The 22,847-nt window shown below is 37.3% G+C and overlaps 1 protein-coding gene and 1 pseudogene across 1 annotated transcript in view; one reads left to right on the top strand and one right to left on the bottom strand.

Moving 5' to 3' along the window:
• Positions 1 to 22,847, bottom strand: part of ZFYVE9 (zinc finger FYVE-type containing 9) — a 124,585-nt gene that overhangs the window by 3,689 nt on the left and 98,049 nt on the right. Inside the window, 5 exon segments of the mRNA XM_025052057.1 lie at positions 2,471 to 2,647; positions 4,733 to 4,838; positions 7,589 to 7,751; positions 10,716 to 10,796; positions 13,117 to 13,267. Coding sequence (XP_024907825.1) covers positions 2,471 to 2,647; positions 4,733 to 4,838; positions 7,589 to 7,751; positions 10,716 to 10,796; positions 13,117 to 13,267 — 678 coding nt within the window.
• Positions 11,172 to 11,293, top strand: LOC112486017 (annotated as a pseudogene).

The raw sequence follows: 22,847 nt of genomic DNA, 5'->3' as shown, positions 1-22,847 counted from the left end.
TTAGCCAAGCTGTGAATGAAAAGGAAAAGTTCTTGAAAGAAAATAAAAGTACTACTCCAGAACACATGAATGATAAGAAAGTGAAACAGCCTTATTGCGGATGTAAAGTTTTAGTGGTCTGGACAGAAGATCAAACCAGCCACGACATTCCCTTAAGCCAAAGCCTAATCCAGAGCAAAACCCCAACTTTATTCAATTTTATGAAGGCTGAGAGGCGAGGAAGCAGTAGAAGAAAAGCTGGAAGCTAAGAGAGATTGGTTTATGAGGTTAAAGGAAAAAAAGCGGCAGTCTCTATAACATAAAAGTGTAAGGTGAAGAGGCAAGTGATGATGTAGAAGCTGCAGCAAGTTATCCAGAAGATCAAGATAAGATAATTAGTGAATGTAGCTATACCAAATGACAGATTTCAGTGTAGACAAAACAGAAGAATGGAAGATGGCATCTGGGACTTGCACAGCTAGAGAAGAAAACTCAATGCCTGACTTCAAAGGAAAGGCTGACTCTCTGGTTAGAAGTTAATGCAGCTGGTGACTTTAAGTTGAAGCCACGGTTCATTTACTACTAAAAAGATCCTAGGGCCCTTAAGAATTATGCTAAATCTTCTCTGCCTGTGCTCTAGAAATGGAATAACAAAGCCTATATAACTGAATCGTTATGGTTAACTGAATATTTTAAGCCCACTATTGAGACTTACTGCTCAGAAAAAAAGATTCAATATACACTGGTCGCTGACAATGCTCCTGGTCACCCAAGAGCTGTAATCGAGATGTACAATGAAATTAATGTTTTCATGCCTGCTAACACAACATCCATTCTGCAGCCCACGATCAAGAGGCAATTTAGACTTTCAATTCTAATTTTTTAAGAAATACATTTTATAAGGCTATAGCTGCCATACTTAAGAGATTCCTCTGATGGATCTGGGCAAAGGAAATTGAAAACCCTCTGGAAAAGATTCACCATTCTACATGCCATTAAAAACATTCATGATTCATGGGAAAAGGTCAAAATATCAACATTAACAGGAGTCTGGAAGAAATTGTTTCCAACCCTTATGGATGACTTTGAGGGGTTCAAGACTTCTGTGGAGGAAGTAACTGCAGATGTGGTAGAAATAGCAAGAGAACAATTAGAAGTGGATCCTGAAGATGTGACTGAATTGCTGCAATGCACTCTCATGATGAAATTTTAATGGGTGAGGAGTTGCTTCTTAAGGATGAGCAAAGAAAGTGGTTTCTTGAGATGGAAATCTACTCTTGGTGAAGATGCTGTGAAGACTGTTGTAATGACAACAAAGACTTTAGAATATTACATAAACTTAGATGATAAAGCTGTGACAGGGTTTGAGAGGACTGACTCCAATTTTGAAAGAAGTGCTACTGTGGGTAAAATGCTATCAAACAGCACTGCATGTTATAGAGAAATCATTCATGAAAGGAAGAGTCACTAAGTGTATCAAACTTCAGTGCTGTCTTACTTAAGAAACTGCCACAGCCACCCAACCTCAGCAATTACCGCCCTGATCAGTCAGCAGCCCTCGACTTGGATACAACACCTTCTGCCAACAGCAAAATTGACTTGCTGAAGTCTCAGACGATGGTTAGCATTTTTTAGCAATAAAGCACTTTTCAATTAAGGTAAGTATATTTTTAGATATGTGATTGCACACTTGACAGACTACAGTATAGTGTAACAGAACTTTAAAATGCACTGGAAACCCCAAAAATCCATGTGATTAGCTTTGTTGTGATATTAACCTTATTGTGGTGCTTTGGAACCAAAACCACATTATCTCCAAAGCATGCCTGTGGAAAGATTTCAGTGCTAGGCCACAGGAGAGAGGTAATTGGATGAGGAACTGGGGGTCGGGGAGGCACATGTGCTAAGAATGGATTATTATTATAAACAGCATAAAAAAATTTAAGTATGACAGGGAAGGAAATCTGACCACAGGAGACCTGAGCTGACAGGAAAATTAGTGGGGAAATAGCTGAAGTCCTACCCACTATTGAACATGGAAATGTTGAGTAAGAAAACTTTAAGGAGTGAGACCCACAGAGGCTAGTTAGCAAAGGCCTACTGCTGTCAGATTAAGAAAACATCAGGATACAGGACAGGTTGGGACTTGTTCTCCAAGAAAGGCAGAACAATTTCTAGATGGTGGGACTGAGGAGTCTCAAAGGGTAGCATCGATGTCATTCACACACATTTCTTCTAATGCTACACTAAAAAGAAAACCACATCCTTTGAAGACATTCAGATGAGGAAGCCAAGGCTCAAGTGCTTCAGAATCTGACCAAGCAGCACATCTAGGCATACTACAAATAGAGGGAAGGCCAGAATACTACAGCTGGTCACGCCCAAGGTCTAGTGAATTACACTCTCTGGGTTGACGCTGGAAAACTCACAAGTCAGAAAGTACAGACACTGTCCAAGACGAGCTTCAGAGGGTACCTAAGACTCTTCTTACCTGATCTGAGTCAAGTGTCACACGTAGTCCCAGTTTAGTCATTCCATCTTCCTTCAGAAGCTTCAGGTGGGGACAGAGAGCAAGGCAAAAAGCCTTGGCAATGTGCTCAGTTAGTCGGCTATGATCTGCTGGATCACTCAGGCAACTGTGCTGGTCATCACTTTCTAGGAAAAACACCTGTTCCCCAAACAAAAGAGACTTTTAACCTTGTGTGCAGGAGATGTGGGAAGAAACAAGTCTATCAGCTCACTGTATATGAGCACCCTGATCCCCTGAGATGTGCAAGAAGACCTGACAGATAGGATACCACAAAGTCCTTGGGCCAAAAGTAGGGCACTAATGTCTTACATCTAAGAAACAATATCGGTCTGTATTTACAAAATAGTAGTAGCAATATGCCTATCTACCGGAAAGCCTTGGTCAGGGTCATAATGGAACATTCTACTCAGAACCAGAAAAGGCTTACATTTTGCATTGTGTACTTCTAAAGGGTAATCCTTATACGTGGAAATTTTCTTAGGAATTTATCTTAGAAGTGAAGAGAACAGCCCAAATAGCTTATGTGACCCAACCCCTTCATACCACAGATAGCTCATAGAAGGGAGAGGACTCGCCCAAGTGCATAAAAGTAGAAACAGAGGCAAAGTCAAGCCCAGAATCTGAGTTTTCTGCCTCTTATCACAGACAGAGTTTTTCCCACCACATGACCCTGCCACTGCTGAGGCCAGAGCTGTGTCAGTGTCTTCTACTGAGCTGAACACTGCATTGGGCACAGGCAGAAGCATAACAAATTTGGAACTGAGAGGGCCAAGTCCCAGTCTCATAGAGGAGGGTCATGAGCAAGTCCTTTGGCTTCTTAATGCATTTGCCTTTGTAAAATGGAAAGCACCTGTCCCCTCTGGTTATTGTATAGAGTAAATAATATTATAAAAGCAAAATAATCTTATATATACTGATCCCTAGCTTACTGCTCATTAAGCAGCTTATACTAAGAATACTACAAAAGGGTTAGCTCTGAAGCCCGGTGCCCGATGCACTAGTGAGAGTGGCAGCATGAGATGATAGAAAGAGCTTTGGAGTGGGAGTCAGGAGACCTCTGGCCTTTGCTCTGCCGGTAACTAGAATCAGGCAAGTCACAAAGTCACACAGCCTCTCTGAGCCTGTTATCTCGTTATGCAAATGAGGTGGGTTATTAAGGACCAAAAAGGAGGGAATGAAGATTAAACTACTTTGTAAGCAATAGTTTTACATGTCCCAGACTCTGCACTGCTCAAAATGTGTGCAAAGAATGACGATGACAAAGCATGCAGCTAAGACTCTGAGCTGTGTATGAAAACACTGAGCCTGGTATGAAGGATAAGTCACTTGGAACAATAGCTCAAGAACTGAAGAACCAGGTTCTAGTCTCTGTGCTATCAGGAACCAGCTCTGTGAATTCGGGTAAGGCACTTAACCTCTCATTGCCTTAATTACCTTGTCTGTAAAATGAAAAAGCTAGAAGTCACAGAACTTTTAAAAAAATGACTTCTAAAGCTGCAAGGAATCTTAGAGATCTTGAATTTAATGCTTTATTTTATAAATGGGTATAAATGAAGTTGAAAAGAAATTAAGAGACCGAGGACCTACATGTTTATTCTCCAAGAAAAAACTTCCTAATTTGTCTGATATGTGCACACATACAGGGTCCCTGCCCTGCTCCTCTCATTCCCAGATTAGCCTCTAATATAGTTTTCAAGTTAAGAAAAAACAAAGTAGAAAAGAGTTTAGGAGTTGGCCAGATCTGGGTTTGAATCAGGACTTTGACATTACTTATTTGCCATGTAATCCTGGACAAGCTAGTCTCTGAGCTTTAATTTTCTTATTTTTTTCCTTTTTCTTTTTAAATGATAGTTGCCACACTAGTTTTCTTATTGGTGAAATAAATCTATTTTCTAAGACCATGTTACCTAAGATAGTTTTAACTGTGAGTGCAACATAACTTGCCTGGCTTCTTGAAGAATATAGCAAAGATGGTATATACCATCCAGAGATGAATTCGAATGCAAACAAATCTCTAAAAGCTAGTCCACAGGAAGGAGGAGACACCAGACTGCTGCAGCCTGCATTTCTTTCTGGTGAGCTAAGTTAGACCAGTGAATTGGAGTATAGAAGAAAACCAATATTTTCCCCCTTATCCTCCAGAATCGGCCCAGAATGTGTCTCTAGACCTAGCAAAAAGTTGGGCTCAAAGGGGGTCAAGGATGCCAAGTTTTATTTCCTTACCTCTGTCCATCTGATGACTTTTCCATTTGCTTTATACTCTGATCCATGGAATATCTTCACACTTGTTATAGACTCCATGGACTTCCCATCTATAGGACTTACGACACTAAAACAAAAGCACAGAAAAGACATGGAAGCAGCTCTTAAAGCCAGAAAAGCCACTTCTCTTATTAAGTCTTGCTATTAATTATACTGGGTACCTCGCCAAACACATCTGTGCAATACATCACTGCAAGAAGCCACTGCACAAAAATGTAACTGAACAGTGCGCTCATGAAAAGTGCTCACTGAAATAATTCAAAGAACACACATACAAAAAAGGAGTCATGATTCCAGGAGCTGCTTTTTTTAATATAAAGAAATGGTTTACTCAAACCTGCTCTCTTCTTTCAGCATTCCTTCCTTCAGTGAACACATGGCCGCCCACCCAGTCTTGCTCTCCCCTCTGCTGTCACAGCACTGGGCTCCTAATTGTAATAACATCCATCATGTCCTACCCTTCATATGTTTCCATATTTTCAAACCTGTTTATGCTTTTGAATCTCTATGTATAAAAGATCAAATTTAACTTAAACTTCAATATCAGGGATTCACTTCATTCGCTTGAAGTAAAATTCTTTAAACAATGTTAAGTTTAATTGCTAACTCATCAGACAACAACGTCAAAGAAAAAGCACCCTTAGTTGCTTAGCACTTAGTTGATTTTAAGAGAGGACACTCAGACACTGAGGGACAAGCTGGAAAACATTCAATTTATTTACTACAAACTAAACTCCTGAGCTCGAGAGTCTTCCTTGACTAGCTCTTGTCCTGTTTTCTAAGATGCTGCAACTGGCACTTGCTGTATGAAGGGGAAACCTGCATGTACTTAATTACCAATACTTACGGCATCAGATTTTCAGATTATCAATTTTTTGGTCCTAATGACCATGTCCATTTCCAACTAAAATAGAGAATTAAACACAAATTGATTTGAAATTACAATTTCCAGTGAAGTATGGGAAAGGTTTTTTTTTTGTAAAATAGGCAAATGCACTTATTGATTTAGAAATTTCTTCTTTTCTGTTCAATAACAAATGTTTTTAAATCTTAAAAACAAACAAACAAACAAACAAAAAAAAACCAGTGTGCCATGTTGTAAATGCCCTCTATCTGCCTTTGCTCCTGCTATTCCCTCAGACTGGAACACCCACTCTGCCACAGTTATGTGGCAGATACCTACTCATCTTATCAGATGCAGCTTAAGCAGCAGCCATTTCTCTATGCAGTCATTCCTGAATACCACCCTACCACTTCTATCAAGCTTCCTCTTTTCTTTTTCCATCTTCACTGTATCCTACAAAGTTTTCTATGAGCATCTTCCATACTTTGGTGTACTTAATTTATAACTATTTTCAAAACCAAACTGTCAGCTGGGACCATGTGGAATTCATTTTTTTGTACTTCCAGAGGCCCGCATGTAGAATTATTGCCTGAAGGATGGAGGGAGGGAGGGCAGAAGGGAGAGAGGGAGACAGGCATGGGAGAAAGCTTAACACAATAAAATATAATATATTCATTTATTCAATCCATTTTTCAAAGTACTTTATAGGTGAAAGACAGGTTTTTAGGTGCTGGTAACACAGTAGTAAATAAACCAGACCCGACCTCCCCCCGCTCCGCCAAAAAAATAAATCAGTGTCTGCCTCATGGAGCTTACATCTCAAGGCCAATATAACAAAAATAAATAAGTAAAAATATATTGTCTGTTAAAAGTTATAAGTGCTCTTGAGAAATACAATACAGGGAAAGGGGATAGGAAATATTGGGGGTGGAAGGAAGAAATGTATGACAGTGTTATAATTTAGATAAGTTGGTCAGGAAAGGCCTTATTGAGAAAGTGACATTTTAGAAAATACTTGTAGGCAGTGAGGGAGTGACTCATGTGGCTACCTAGGGGCAGAGTATAAGCTGAAAGAACAAGTACAAGGGCTGATGCATAGTTGATGTGTTCAAGCAAGAAGGCAGGTGTTGCATCTGAGAAGAGGGTGGGTGGAGGGATGCAGATTGTGTAAGGCCTTATAGGTCGTAAAAGACTTTGGTTTTTACCCTGAATGATATTAGAAGTCAGTGGTAGGTTTTGAGCAGAGAAGTGACAACTGCTCTGCCTGCTGTACTGAAAACAGTTTGGATTGGGAGGAGGGAATAGGCTAAGATTAGGAACAAAGAAACCAATTAGGAGGCTACAGCAATAATGCAGACCAAATGATAGTAGCCTGAACTAGGATAATGGTAGTAGAGGTAGAAGTAGTATGATTCTGGATATATTCTGAAGTCAAGCTAACAGGATTTACTGTTGGATTAAGTGTAGGGTCTGAGAGAAAGAAAAGTGTCAAAGGTGAGTCCAAGGTGTTGGCTTGACCCATCAGAACAAGAGCTTCCATATGGTGGGGAAGAGAATGGCATCTGAAGCCCAAGAGCATGGCATCGTAGCCCCGCTGCTTCCTAGCTTTGTGGAGTCACCTAGCCTTGTGGTGCCTGTTTACTTATCTGTGATATGGGAATAACAATACTAATTGTTATATCAAATGAAACAATATTAGCAAAAGTGCTTTGTAAACCATAAAAGGCTTAGGTTTTACTCTTACCTCAATAACTTTAGAGAAATTGTTTCATCAACTCCTTCTCTTCAAAAATATGCATAGAAACTCCTTCAGAAATTAAGCCAAAAAACCAGATATTTAAAATTCTATGTTATGTATACAAAGCAGTCCTTTTTCTTAGGCATGGCTTTTGGTCAAGCTATAGAACACCAGTGTAGACAAACCCATAGCCCAGCCCATAACTAAATGCCACAAGGAAGGACACTGCATGTACCCCTTGTTGATGTTCCTGTCGTCATCCACCCAATGGATGTGGATGTGCTCCGGGGGATCCTCAGCATCTGCCTTGCCACAGGTGATGGTGAAGTCCTTCATCTCTCGCAGCGCCTGCCTCAAGGCATCCATATTCTCTGCAGTTATCTGGACCATAACGCCATCTGAGAATCAGCACCAAGATAATACCAATAAAAACAAGGGAAAGCCAGGGAGAGGGGCAGCTGAAAAATGGTACTTGGCACCTAGCAAATCCCTCTAGGATTTAATGTAAAACTTTGTTCTGCTCTCTAAAGCTGAAAGATACAAATGGGTTTTGTTCTTTACGCTGAACTATTACTTAACTGAAAGTGCTATGAGGATCAAGTGCCAAGCTGAGTTCTGCTTAAAACACTTGCCTGTTGATTTCACTTTAGACACAACAAAGAATTTCTCCTGAGACTGCTCAAAGAGAAAACTTACACATGGTCACATCTTGTTCCTGTTTCCCCTCTTGTACGTGTCATGCTTTAATCATATTTACTGGTTTACATTTCTGTCTCTCACTTTACTATGATTGGCTGGCATACAGTGAATGCCCAGTAAAAGTCTGTTAAGTAAATCACTGAATAAACAACAGCAGTGGGATAGGGGATAAATCCATTTATTGACTGGCAATGAAGACAACCACTACATGTATTTTACATGGGAACCATGTAGCTAACAGATGGTAACTATTTGGGGGCTGCTACCTACCTGAGTCAAAGGCAAACACTGAAACTGAGAATGAAAATTGCTACCTGCTAAGTAATTACCCTGCTTCACTGATACAAAATTTTGTCAGCTGAAATAATTTCTGAAGAGTTTCAATAAAAAATTTATAAATAGGCATCCAATTGCTCTAATGGCACACACAGTGAAATGCAAGACCTAAGAAATTCCCAACCCAAAGGCATAAACATAACTTTTAAACACACTGCTTTGCATTTGTAAGGATCTGCATCAGTACAATTTATCACTTCGACATTTAAAAGATGTTTTTTAGACACAATTTCTAAAGCAGTCAATACTTGATCACATAGGCAATAATTAGTCACTTAAGACCAAACGACTAACTCCTGGATTTCTTAATAATTTCTTAATAGCATGTTTCTGCTATGTAGTCAGAGTTATGAAATTTAGTGGTATAATATTAGTGTACTTTGCTCTTCACTTGATCTTTTATTAAGTTTACCAATAAAGGAGATCAAAGCCAATATATATCTATTAACATACATGTAAGATTATCTATGTATTTCAATTAACACTAGAATCTACCCTCAGGAAGAAATTATTTTAGGTAGGGCCTTGGAGTGAGCTATTACGAGATAAAAATCTGTTGTCATGTGTGGCAGATTGCATTTTTCCAAAGATGGCCACAATACCTCCTGTCTCACGCGCTTTTCTACAATACTATCTTCCATTTCCCCAACAATAAGTAGAGTCTAACTCCTCTCCCCTTGAATCTGGGCAACTTATGACTATTTCCAACACCAGAGTATGTGACACTGTGCGACTTTCAAGGCTGAGTCGTATACTAAGCAATGTGGCTTCTGCCTTGTCGATGGAATACTAGTGCTTGGAGTCCTGAGCCATCATGTAAGAAATCCAACTATCCCAAGGCTACCATGCAAAGGAGTTCAATGTGTAAACACTCCAGGCATTACTCCTTGTCTTTAAAACATCCTAGGCCAGACTCCAAACATATGCATGAACAAACCTTCAGGTAATTCTAGCTCCCAGCCATCAAGTAACCACAGCCTTCAAGTCATCCCAACTGAGGCCCCAACATCACAGAGCAGGGTTAAGCCATCCCTGCATTTATAATATTAGTGTACTTTGCTCTTCACTTGATCTTTTATTAAGTTTACCAATAAAGGAGATCAAAGCCAATATATATCTATTAACATACATGTAAGATTATCTATGTATTTCAATTAACACTAGAATCTACCCTCAGGAAGAAATTATTTTAGGTAGGGCCTTGGAGTGAGCTATTACGAGATAAAAATCTGTTGTCATGTGTGGCAGATTGCATTTTTCCAAAGATGGCCACAATACCTCCTGTCTCACGCGCTTTTCTACAATACTATCTTCCATTTCCCCAACAATAAGTAGAGTCTAACTCCTCTCCCCTTGAATCTGGGCAACTTATGACTATTTCCAACACCAGAGTATGTGACACTGTGCGACTTTCAAGGCTGAGTCGTATACTAAGCAATGTGGCTTCTGCCTTGTCGATGGAATACTAGTGCTTGGAGTCCTGAGCCATCATGTAAGAAATCCAACTATCCCAAGGCTACCATGCAAAGGAGTTCAATGTGTAAACACTCCAGGCATTACTCCTTGTCTTTAAAACATCCTAGGCCAGACTCCAAACATATGCATGAACAAACCTTCAGGTAATTCTAGCTCCCAGCCATCAAGTAACCACAGCCTTCAAGTCATCCCAACTGAGGCCCCAACATCACAGAGCAGGGTTAAGCCATCCCTGCATTGCCATGTCAAGGGCAGGCCCAGAGGATTCAGGGAGCAGGATAAAATAGTTGCTTTAAGCAATTAAGTTATAGGTTAATCTGTTATGCAAAAAGAGTAACCAGATCAAAATACAGTTAAAGAATAACTGACAAAGAATATAAACAGTATGCTCATTAGCCTTTCATTAGCTGTCATTTAATTAACTTTTGTCAGGATATGTGTCATGTCCAATTATAGTGAACCAGCAGCAAGCACATCCCACTCTGTATCCCAAATGATGACTGCAACATTCTTGTGGGTAACAGGGACTGAACTTCATCTACACATTTAACAGATTTGAGCTCAATGATACATTTGAACTCAGACAACATCCCCTTGAGTACCTTATTCCAAAGCTCTAAAGGTCATCTCTTAATTTTTATGTCACTATTCCATGGTATCTCTGCCACTTACTCCCTTTGGAGAACTAAGCGCCTTTATGACAGTTTTAATTAAAGAGACGCTACTGAATAAATAACAGGAGTTCAGAAGTCTACGGCAAAAACATCAAAACTTCCTTTAATATCCCTTGCTTTTCAGCTGTGCAATTAGGAATGAACTAATGTACATGCAGAAAATAACTCATTCTTTACCTTCTACAATACTGGACTTGGCAAGATATCCTGAAGAGGATTTCAGAGCGCCACTGAACACAAAGAAACTGGCACCAGTCACTAAAAGAGCAATAGAAAATAGTTTAGTGAAGACACACCCTGAGACGGAAAGACTGAGAATAGTAATAAAATATTTAATAATTGGGAACGCCAACCATAATCATTCGTAAAACAAAAAATACCAATTCTTACACCATAATATACAAGTAACCAATAATTCTGATGCTTATGAGAGGTTGGGAATTAGGTTTTAAGATACTCTCTCCCATTTTGCTTTGCTCTTATTCCAATGGAGAATCAAAGAATCTTACAAAGAAATCTTAGTGGTTAAGTTTAGGGCTTGGCCTGAGGCCTGTTTTTGGAAATAAAATTATATTGGAACATGGCCATTCATTTATACACTGTCTATGGCCGTTTTTGAAATACGATGCCACAGTCTATGGCCATGCCACCACGAACAAGCCTGATCTCATCTGATCTTGGAAGAAGCTAAGCAGGGTCGGGCCTGGTTAGTACTTGGATGGGAGATCACCTAGGAAGACCAGGTGATGTAGGCGTAAAAAATAAATAAAATAAAAAATAAGGGATTGTAAGCCGACGAGGTCCTTGTAATCTGTGAGGTCAACCAAGGGTTGCCTCGCCTAAAAAACAAACAAACAAACAAATAAGTAAAGAAATATGATTCCAGAGTTAAGTAGTTGGCAACAAAGACTGCAGGCCTGCAAAGCCTAACATATACAGACAAAGTCTGCTGACCCCTGATCTAATTCATTGGTTTCCAGGTTTGTTTGTTTTTTTTTTACATCAAATATATTTTGAATATGGACATGTGTTTGCCAACTATTTTATTTACCAACTGAAGCTATTAAAAACCCAAACACCTGACACCATTATCTCTTCATAAAAGAAAGGATATTTAATACATTTAGCTTTATGAAAACTTCACTACACTGTCCTTATGTCTCCACATCTTAAATTGGACTGAGCTATTCCAACCGCCTACCTACTAGCCTTACAATATTTCTAATAGGTAAGTCATCCAGCTTTTGTCAGAAACTCCTAGTGGCAAGGAGCAGCCCATTCTACTTCTAGATAACTCTCAAGTGTTTATGAGTGTGCTCACAAATTGAACCCAAATCTAGATTCTTGTTACTTTCACCCACTGGTGCTGGTTTTGGCCTTTTGTAGCTTTAAAGAGTAAGCTGAATCTTATTGTCACATAATAGAAAATCTTAAAAATAGAGACAGCTATTTTTCACTATCTTCTAATCTATATACTTTTCCATGTTAAACATTTATATTTCGAGAGGTTTTCATTTGACCTACTTTCCAGATTTCTCACAGACCTTGAATCATTCTCTGAAGACCCTCCAGTTTTACCAATGGATATCATCAATTATGTTAATGATACCTAGAACTTATTCAAATATTCTAGGACTTATTTGACTAATAAGGAGCATGTGGACTTGTCACCTACATAATTTTGGATATAGTATTTGAATATATATGTGCTAAATACCTTTTATGCATTTATTAAACAATTAAAATATATATACTGAAGAAAGTAACCTACAGTATGTCTTTTAGAAAAGTGTTTCATAAAGCATACTAAAGAAAGCTAGTTTTAGGAGATATTTCGAGGGAAAAAAGATTTATGGTCAAATAAATTTAGGAAGGGCTAGGTACTATCTTCCTTTTGGAAAATCACAATACAAATCAGCTTGTTAAAGGCTCTGAAAAATCCCAAAGAAATGTTTAAATTTATTTAATTCAGGATTTTTCAGTTTAATGCATTAAACAAGATTTTTATTTATTTACGTGAATATTTTATAAAACCATAGAACCTAAGACACTTCAGGAAATGCCATGTTGAGCAGTGCTTCTTAAATTCTAATGTGCATTTAATTCACATTGTGATTGTGTTAAAATGCAAATTCCGATTTAGCAGATCTGGGATGTAGATTCTTCATTTCTAACAATCTCCTAAGTGATAAGACCACATTCTGAGTACCATTGAACCTTCTTCAGAATCCTGTCAATCAATTAATTAACATAGAGTATGTTAATTCAATAAGCTCCAAATCTAAGCGTATTCTCACTATGGGGCCTAGTCTCCTATCTTCAAATACCAATGCTGGCCCTGTCAGTATTCTGAGGCAGTATTTCCAAATGTTCCCCTCAGTAACAGAGATGCCATTTGCACTCTGAATCTGACTACTTAGGGAGTCAACATAATTCTAGCTAATAAGCTTGGAAAGGTTAGTTTAATCAAATTGTTTGTGGTCACCTGTCTAGAAAGTGTTAGGGGGCCGAGACAGCCGACTCTGTAAATTCAGTACAATCTTCCATTCTCATAATCTAGATCAGCTCAAATACTCACCCTTTCTGGGCTGATTGTGAATACTGATAGCCTGGGTCTGATAGTTTCCATCATCATTCTGTACACACACAAGATGAGAGTCTGCCTTCTCATTGAAGCAAGCACCTCCTGCTAGGACATGCTCATTGGACTTGTTCATGGCTTTCATCATCTGCAATCAAAGATTAACTTTCTTATTCTGCCAAGAATGGGATTTTTTTTTTGTCTGACATAGCACAACTTCTTCATCTTCTCAAAGACAAAACAGAATATTATTATTTATTAAAGTGACAAAAGAACAATCAAATAACACGAAGTGAAAAATCAGCCACCATTAATAAAAAATCAACATATACAAAAATTCCCTGTATAGTTTATAGGTAATTTGTACTATAACCTAGGCACATGACACATTTTGCATTCATTTTTTTTGGTCTTTTATTGCTGCACTAAATTCAAGTAACTAAAAAGTAGTTTAGTTAATTATAGTAGTTTCTACTACCCAGTGGATTCACTGAGGATATATGTACTGAAATTCTAAGCCAAAAGAATGTCCCATATTAAGTGTATTTGTCTTCTTTTTCCATATCCATACAAAGCAGTGAGGCCTTTCCGCTAGAAATATATAAACTCTACTGTTTCTTAGTTTTACTAATGCATGTTTGAAATCTTCAATGAAATCACCAATATTTTGCTTTGTCAAAAGATTTAAAATGATAATTCTGAAGCTAACTTATAAAAACTCACAGGCCACCATTATGTGCCTGGTAAACAAATCTGAATTTTTATTCTTTTGACGCTAAACGCTGGCATCGAGATGAAATAAGCTAATAACAATTTGTTTTTATTACCCATTTTTTCCTTCATGCCATCCTATCTGTCCAAATTTCTGATCCAATCCTTTGAAAATCTAGTCCAACTTTTTTTCACTCCCCTCTTCCTCTTATACTATAAACTGCAGTACCAGTATGAAAAATACTAGATAATAGTGTTCTGATATCTTTTATATTTCTGTATCAATACACTCAAGAAAATGTACCGAGGTGAAATTCACATGACATAAAATTAACCATTTTAAAGTGAACAATTCAGTGGTATTTAGTATACTCACAATGTTGTGCAACACAACCTCGATCTAGTTCCAAAACATTTCCATCACCCCAAAGTAAAACCTCTTAGGCATTAAGCATTTCTCCCCACTCCCCACTTCCAACCACCAATGTACATTCTGTCTCTACTCATTTAGTCTGGGTAGTTTATATAAATGGAACCATACAATATGTGATCATTGTGCCTGGCTTTTTTTCACTTAGCATAACATTACGGAAGCTCATCCATGTTGTGGCATGCATCAGTACTTCTTTCCTTTTTATAGCTGAATAATATTCCATTGTATATACAGTTGACATCTAAACAACTTGGGGGTTATGGGCACCAACCCCTCATGCAGTAGAAAATCCACATCTAACTGTAGTCCCTGGGTATCCACAGAGGATTTGTTCTGGACCCCTGTGATACCAAAATCTGTAGATGCTCAAGTTCCTTATATAAAATAGCACAGAATAATGCAGACAGTTGGCCCTCCACAGTGTGGATTCCCAATCAGAGATCAAAAATACTGATTTGGATCTGCAGTTGATTGAATCTTCAGATGTGAAACCCGAAGATACAGAGGACCAACTGTATATTTACTGGAAAAAATATGCATATAAATGGACCTACATAGTTTGAACTCATATTGTTCAAGGGTTAAATGTATATATACCACAATTTATTTATCCATTCATCCATGGACATCTGGGCTATGTTCACCTTTTGACTATTTTAATAGTAATACTATGAACATGTGTGTACATGTACTTGTTATGAGTACTTGTTTTAAATTCTTTGGTGTTTTAAATATACCTAGGGGTGAAATTATGGCATTATATGGTAATTCTGTAACCTTTTGAGGTATCAAACTGTTTTTCATAGTGGTTAAATCATTTTCATTTCCACTATCAACATATAAGGATTCCAATTTTTCTACATCCTTGCCAACACTTATTTTCCATTGTTGTTTTTTTTAATAGCCATTCTAGTAGGTGTGAAGCAGTAACTCAATGCACTTTTGATTTGCATTTCCCTAATGTTTAACGACTTTGAATGTGTTTATTAGTCAGTGTATATCTCTTCTTTGGAGAAATGTCTATTCAACTCCTTTGCCCATTTTTTAAATTGGATCATTTGTCTTTTGTTTTAGAGTTGTAAGAGTTCATTATATATACTAGATACCAGACCCCTAACAGATATAAGATTCTCAAATATTTTCTCTCATTGTGTAGGTAGTCTTTCACTTTCTTGTTAATGTCCTTGGATGCAAAAAAGTTTTTAATTTTTATCTATTTTTTCTTTTGCTTGTCATATCTTTTGGTGTCATATCTAAGAATCCACTGCCGAATCCAAGGTCATGAAAATTTACCCTCATATTTTTCTCTAAGAGTTTTATGGTTTTAGCTCTTATATTTAGGTCTCTGATCCATTTTAAGTTTTGTATGTGGTGTGAAGTAGGGGTACAACTTAATTCTTTTACATGTGGAAACTCAGTTATCCCAGCACCATTTGTTGAAAACTATTCTTTCACCATTGAATGGTCTTGGCACACTTGTCAAAATCAACAGGCCATAATGTATGAATTTATTTCTGAATTCTTAATCCTATTCCATGCCAGTACCAAACTGTTTTGATTGCTATAGCCTTACAGTAAGTTTTAAAATTGAGAAGTGTGAATTCTCCAATTTTTTTCTTTTTCAAGATTATTTTGGCATCAGGGCCCCTTGAGAAACTTCAAATGAAGTTATTAGCTTTACCTTTTCTGCAAAAAAAAAAAAAAAAAAGGAAGGCCATTGGAATTTTGATAGGGCTTGCGTTAACCTATAGATCACTTTGATGGAGCTTCTATTTAATCTGTATTGACATCGCAATATAAGTTTTCTAATCCATGAACATGAGATGTCTTTCCATTTATTTAGGTCTCTTCTTCAAATTCTTTCAGCAACGTTTCATAGCTTTCAGGATACAAGTCTTTTGCTTCCTTGGTTAAATTTATTCTTACACATCATAGTGATACAATTATAAGATAGCATGATCTCCTGGCTTTATAACTCTTGCAAAGTTATTATAATACTGTATCACCAGAGGCATCCAAAAATTGACTATTCCCCTCACACTGACGTTTATCAACTTCACTAGTCCAAGCCACTTCTATCAAGGTTTTCCAAAGATTACTTTTAAGTAACTCTTTTACAAACAAGATGTCAGATTCCTACTTATAGAAGTCAACTGATAGACTAATTTAGGTTTTCATTTGCAATTTGCATTTATATCATGTGAAAGAAACTGATATAACATATAGCAATTTAAAAGAATGTTATTTCCATCATTTCTTCCAAATCATTAGGCTAAAGTAGTTTCTAATTTTGTCTGCTCTAAGCAGATTAAGAAATATTTTCAATTCAGACATTCTAAATAAATAATAGCTAACTATAAGGAAATCATTTCCCTGATGTTAATTTCAAGCCCATTGAGATTAAACCTTCACATTTCTTTAGAAATGAAAAAATTTTTTCTCTTAAAATCATGTTCATTTATACCAAGAGGAGTTTCCCAGATATTCAAAGGACCAAAATGACCATAAAATAAACTTACACTTGTCATATGAAGACTGATAATGATACCTGACTTTCCATTTTAGTTGTGCCATTTCCTCTCAATTCAAATTCTGTAATATCTTTTGTACTATCCCTATCTGCACCATAGTTTAAAACTTAATTACCTCTTTTCTAGATAAAATAACCTTATAACTGGTTTTTCTACAGTCCAGTCTATCAGTTCTGATTCACTGCACACGATGTTCTCATAGTTACCAAAAAGCAGCTCCAATCAAGTCACATCTTCTCTACTTCCTATGCTCTGGCCCCAAATCAGCTGTTTGTCTTGATTCCCTTCTGATTGTATCCTTATATGCAGGAATACTTCCTAATGTACCACTATTTCCCATCTCTGACCTTTAGCATATGCTGTTATTTAGCCTCCCTTTTCTTCTCCCACATCCAAGCACCTGAAAAACCTTCCCTCCAAATCAAAGCTTAGTAAAAATACCAATTTCTACGTGTAGCCTTCTCTAATTCCCAGAGACCAATGTGACCACTTCCTTCTTTGAACTGCCATAGCACATTCTTTGTAATTCTTATATGGCACTATTCACATTCTGCCTTGGATTAAGATTAATAGCGGGGAGGGGGGGAGGTAGATGCAGTAAAGGGGGTCAAATATGTGGTGACAAAAATCTAACTATGGGAGGTGAACACACAGTGTAAATATATATATGCCTTACTGTTAAAACATACAGCTGAAAGTTATTGGATTTTGTTAACCAATGTCACCATAAAAAATTAATTAATTTAAAAAAATTAATAGCAAGGACTCAAGTCAGACTGCCTATATTTCTATCTTGGCTTTGTTACTAACTAGCTGTGTGCTCTTAGGCAAGTTATTTGATTTCTCTGTGTCCCATTTTCCTCCTCTGTAAAATGAAATAACAGAAGTAACTATTTCATAGAATTATGAGGATTAAATAAATACTTTAAAGTGCTTAGAACACCATCAAGAATATGAGCATTGATTAAATAAAATTTGTATGCTTGTCTCCTCTACCCTGCTTATAAAATTGTAAAGCAATCCTAAAATCTGCAGCAAATAATTCAACTGAGTACTTCTATAACAGGATTCAGACACCAAGAACTCACAAATTAATGACAGATGCACTGATAAAAGGCAGAGAAACTGCTGTGACAACAGTATGTTCAAAAGAGCTAATATCTATGGAGTACCAACTGAGAGCCAGGCACTGAGTTAAATGCTACATGCATCTTATCTCAAAAAAACATTTTAAGATATCAAGTGAAGTAGTACCTAAGCTTTATCTTCTTGTATTTCCTACTGCCAGATTCAATTAAAGAATATAGTTCTAGGAATGACTGCTGGATGAATGTGAGGAGCTATAACATCTACTCCATTTCTGAATTAACACCATGTCCTCCAATTTCCTGAGATCTCATGTTAAAAATGATCATTTATTTAGCCTTTTGGTTTAAAATGGAAAAGATCTGTGGAGAAGATTAAGCAGGGCTTTGGGTAACAGTTACAATTTGTATATAACGTGTAAGGCTTAGCACAGGGTATTGCTCACAGCAGGTCCTCATGGCAGGTACTCAATATATTCAGGTCTGCTGAATATATTAATTAGTAAACCATATAAGTAGGGATGGATTTGGAGGGTTTGCCTTATTCATGGAATTATACTGAGAGTAAATGTCACCATGATTTTAAAACCTTTTTTTTTTTTGGTTCACTTATAATTGCAGTGTCACACAGATAAAGTATCTAATAAAATAAGTTTTAATGATTTAATTTTATTAACATTTATCAAGCAACAAGGACTTTAAGAAGGAAGATCCATTATAGAGGCATGGAAAATCTATGAAAGCAAACCACTGTGCCATGGGTACAATGAAGAATGAAAGGTATACTCTCTGCCCTCAAGCGGCTCAAAATTCAGAGCAGGAGGGCACTCATACTCATCAGCTATAGATGTTACATGAATAAAGAAAGCTGGGAAAACAGGAAAGGAAGAGTAATACTGTCTAGGGGATTGAGGATTCTAGGTAAGTTTCCTAAAGGGTGTATCATTTGAATTGGCTTTGAAATCAGGTACAGAGGAAGAACACTTGGGTAAAGAGAAAAGCATGACCGAACAGAAATAGAACTGAGAAGGGAACACTGAGCTGAATAATGAAGGAACAGGTAGAGGACAATCCTTTCCTGGAGATATTTAGAAAAAAATATATATTTATCTTTCTAGTTAGTTGGAGTTCACCTGCATCCAGAAGTTAGCACCTACCTTTCAGTCCTATGCATCCACAGATCAACTATGAACTTTCATTCATTCATTTAGCAAATACTTACTGACCATCTAATATGTACTAAGCACTGTGTTTTTACTTGGTTTATTCAATAAATCCATTCTCTCATGGAATTTATATTCCTGTGTGTATAGGGGAGGAAACAAAAGCAATAAACACATAAATACATAAAATGTTAGACACTGATAAGTACTATACAGAAAAATAAAGTATGGGAGGACTAGGTGTGCTGGCGAATGTCATTTGAAATAGGATGGTCAGGGGAGGCCTTACTGAAAAGTAAGAGGAAAACCATGCGATTGTCTAAGGAAGAGCCTTACAGACACTTATAAAAGCTGATGCGATGGGCCTGGGGTGGTAGCATGTCTGGTAGTTTCAAGGAACATTAAGGACAGTGTGGTTGGAGTTGAGTGTCAGATAAAGAACAGGTATAAAAAATGAGGTTAGAGAGGTAATAGGTTAAGAAATACAAAATGGTATAGAGAGGACTTAGTTTTTATTCTAGCTGGGATAAAAGATCTATGGAGGGGTTTTGAACAGAGAAGTGATGAGATTTGATTTAGTTTTAACAAAATCACTCCAGCTGCCGTGCTGAGAATAGTCTGACATGGGAAAAGGTATCAACAGGAAGACCAGTAAGGAGGCTGCTGCACAAATGCAGGAAAAATAATGATGTTAACTTAGACCAAGATAAGTCCAAAGGTAGAGGGGTAGCTGGGTTCTAGATATATTTGGAGGGTAGAGCCAGCAGAATTTCCTAACAGACTGAACAGGGGAAAAAAGACTTACAGATAATTCCAAAGTTTTGGGCCTGGTAACTGGAAGGATGGCACTGCCATTTCCTTAGGGAAGGCTGCAAGAGGAGCAGGTTTTGAGGAAAGATCAGGAGATCAGAGTTGAACTTGCTAAGCTTGAGATGCCTGTGCAAACAGAACTGTCAAATGGGCAGTAAGATACTCTAGTCTACAAAACAGGGGAGAGATTCAGGCTGGCGAAGACACTTGGAAGACATCAGTAGAGACACAATATTTAAGGCCAGAGAATTCTAGATTACCAAGAAAATGGATAGACACAAGGACAAAAGTTATAAGGACTAAGCCTTTGGATTTTCTAAAGTGAGTCAGAAAAGGGGTCAGAAAGTGGGATGTACAGAGACAGAATTAAATTGTGGGAGATAAGGGATGCCCTAGGAGCTCAGGACTTCTTGTGGTGCTTGAACATATGAGATTAGAGCCAGTGATCACAAGACCAAAAGTAGCAGCAAGGTTGTGAGTGCTGGGAGATAGGGAAAGCTAGGAATTTGGCCAGAAGCAGCCACTGTTCACTCTTATCAGGCATGCAGAGACCTAGACAAGGGAAAGTCTTATTCTGAGCATGCTGTGTTCAGCAGAGACCTCCCATTGCAGTCAGTGGAGGTATAGCATCCAGGACTCTTTCTTGGGGATCCTTTTAATTTATACCTGTGGTTAAATACTGTCCTCCCCATGTAACACTAGGAATAGCTAAATCAATAGTCAGTGGAATATCAGTTCCCTCCTCTGCACTATTTTCCAGTGTACCTTTCACCAACTCCTCTCATTTCTTTTGAAAGAGGACTATCATTTCCTCCTAAGAGAAAAGAAATGTATTTCTTGAAGGCCAGAAAATAAAACATTCCTAAACAGATTTTAGGGCCATCTGTTCTTGCTAGTGCTACAATGAACCTTTGAAATTATGCTTTTGTAACTTCATATTTCTCTGAAGAATATGTGTAGCTTTGAATTAAAATAAACCCAAACTCTTTTTTCAGAATCTTAGAGTGAAAAGAATCTGAAGAGGACATTCAGCCTAAATTATAAAAGATAGGGAATTGTACAGGTATGATTTCAGAGATGCTTGCATTATATCACAACCAACAAACTTTTCTATTCCAGTCTCTCTGGTTTTGAGCAAAGAAATATTAACAAAATTTTGCTCCTTTTTGCTTGAGACATTAATGTTGGGTTAACTCTTTGGCTTGATTCCCCCCAGTGACCTGATAAAAGTTTGAATGTCCATTACACTACTAAAAAAAATTGCTTGATTTTTGTTCTATTTAAAATAATTGATAAAATGTACATATTTAAAGTGTACAATGTGATAAATTTTTATTTTATTTTATTTTCAAGTGTACAGTACATTGGTTAGACATTTATATAGTTTATAAAACGGTGCCCTTAACTGCTCTTTCTCTCCTCTGGCTCTCCATCTAGCCCTTACATTAATGCTACCTGCATTCCTTATGCCGTGCTCCCCATCCCCGTGACTGTCTATCGACTACCAATTTGTACTTTTTTAACCCTTCACCCCTTTCTCCCAGTCCCTCAACTCTCCTCCCCTCTGGCAGTCACCCTATATTTGTGAGTCTGTTTTTGATTAGTTTGTTCTTTTTGTTCCTTAGATTCCGCATATAAGTGAAATCACGTGATAATCTCTGCCTTCTTTTATAGAACTGATCTCTTTAGGTGAGGCCTGTCCACAATAATCTCCCTAATTTAAAGCCAACTGATTATATATGAGCCATACCTTTATGCAATTGTCTGTTGATGGGCATTTAGGCTGCTTTCAGACCTTAGCTATTGTGAATTGTGTTGCCATGAACATAGGGGTGCATAGATCTTTACGAATTATTGTTTTGGCTTTCTCTGGATGAATACCCAGAAGCGCAACTGCTGGGTCAAAGGTATATCCATTTTTAATTTTTTGAGAAACCTCCAGACTGTTTTCCATAGTGTCTGTACCAATTTTCATTCCCACCAACAGTGTATGAGGGTTCCCTTTTCTCCACATCCTCGCCAACACTTCTTGTTCTTTGATTCATTGATGACAGCCATTCTCAATTTGATAAATTCTGACATGTGTATATACCCATAAAAAAAGCACTTGAAACTACTCTCTGCTAAATCAGATAAGAAAAATAAGTGATAATAAACTGATGAACTATACTGAAAATGAAAAATAATAAATGACAGGTAATACGGTTATATTTTTGAACAAAGACTTCTGAACCTGCTCAACCGTAAACATAGGAGGCAGAATTCAGATAAAGACATAATATGAATGGTAGCTGTTCTCCTGAATATCCTCAGTCAGTACTGAAATAACTACAGGGAGCCTCATAGCTTTTACAATATACTAAAAAGACCCAGTTTCCAATACAAAGTACCATCTTGTAAACACGAAGGATACCCATGTATGTTATCTGATTGGGGATGACATCTGATCCTCTTATTTCTGGAAAGTAAGCTTCCACAAGGCAAGCATAATGTTCTTTATTCATCTTTGTATTTCATAGCACAGAATATATTTAATAGATGTTTGTTAGATAATAAAACTTCAAATATGAAAAATAACTTTTCAAAGCATAATCTCTTTCAAAACTATTTAGGGCACAAATTATATAAAACAGTTCACTTTAAAGATCTGACTCTAGCTAGTCTAGTCTATTACTGTTTGATATTCCAAGGAAGGACTATTTAATAGCTAAATACTGCTAATTGTATCCCAGCAAAAGTTAAGCATACACCCTAGCTACTATTTTCTATGGTCCTGAAAAAAAATCATCACAGGGTAAAGGCTTTCGTCACATAGATCATTCTCACATAATAATGGTGAGCCCTGAGCTTGTAAGTCCAGTAAGACATTTGTGTGATTCTAAGTGCATACCAAGTACAGAATGTTTATTGAATGTACAAATATATAAGTGAATAGATGGCTGAATGAAGGGGAAAAAAAAGGAAGAAAAGAAAGAAAGGAAAAAGAAGCGAGGGA

The sequence above is a fragment of the Pteropus alecto genome, unplaced genomic scaffold (genome assembly GCF_000325575.1).
Source record: "Pteropus alecto unplaced genomic scaffold, ASM32557v1 scaffold25, whole genome shotgun sequence".
NCBI classification, from domain to species: domain Eukaryota; kingdom Metazoa; phylum Chordata; class Mammalia; order Chiroptera; family Pteropodidae; genus Pteropus; species Pteropus alecto.
Note: the sequence above shows the minus strand (reverse complement) of the source record. Positions and strands in the feature narration are given on the sequence as shown.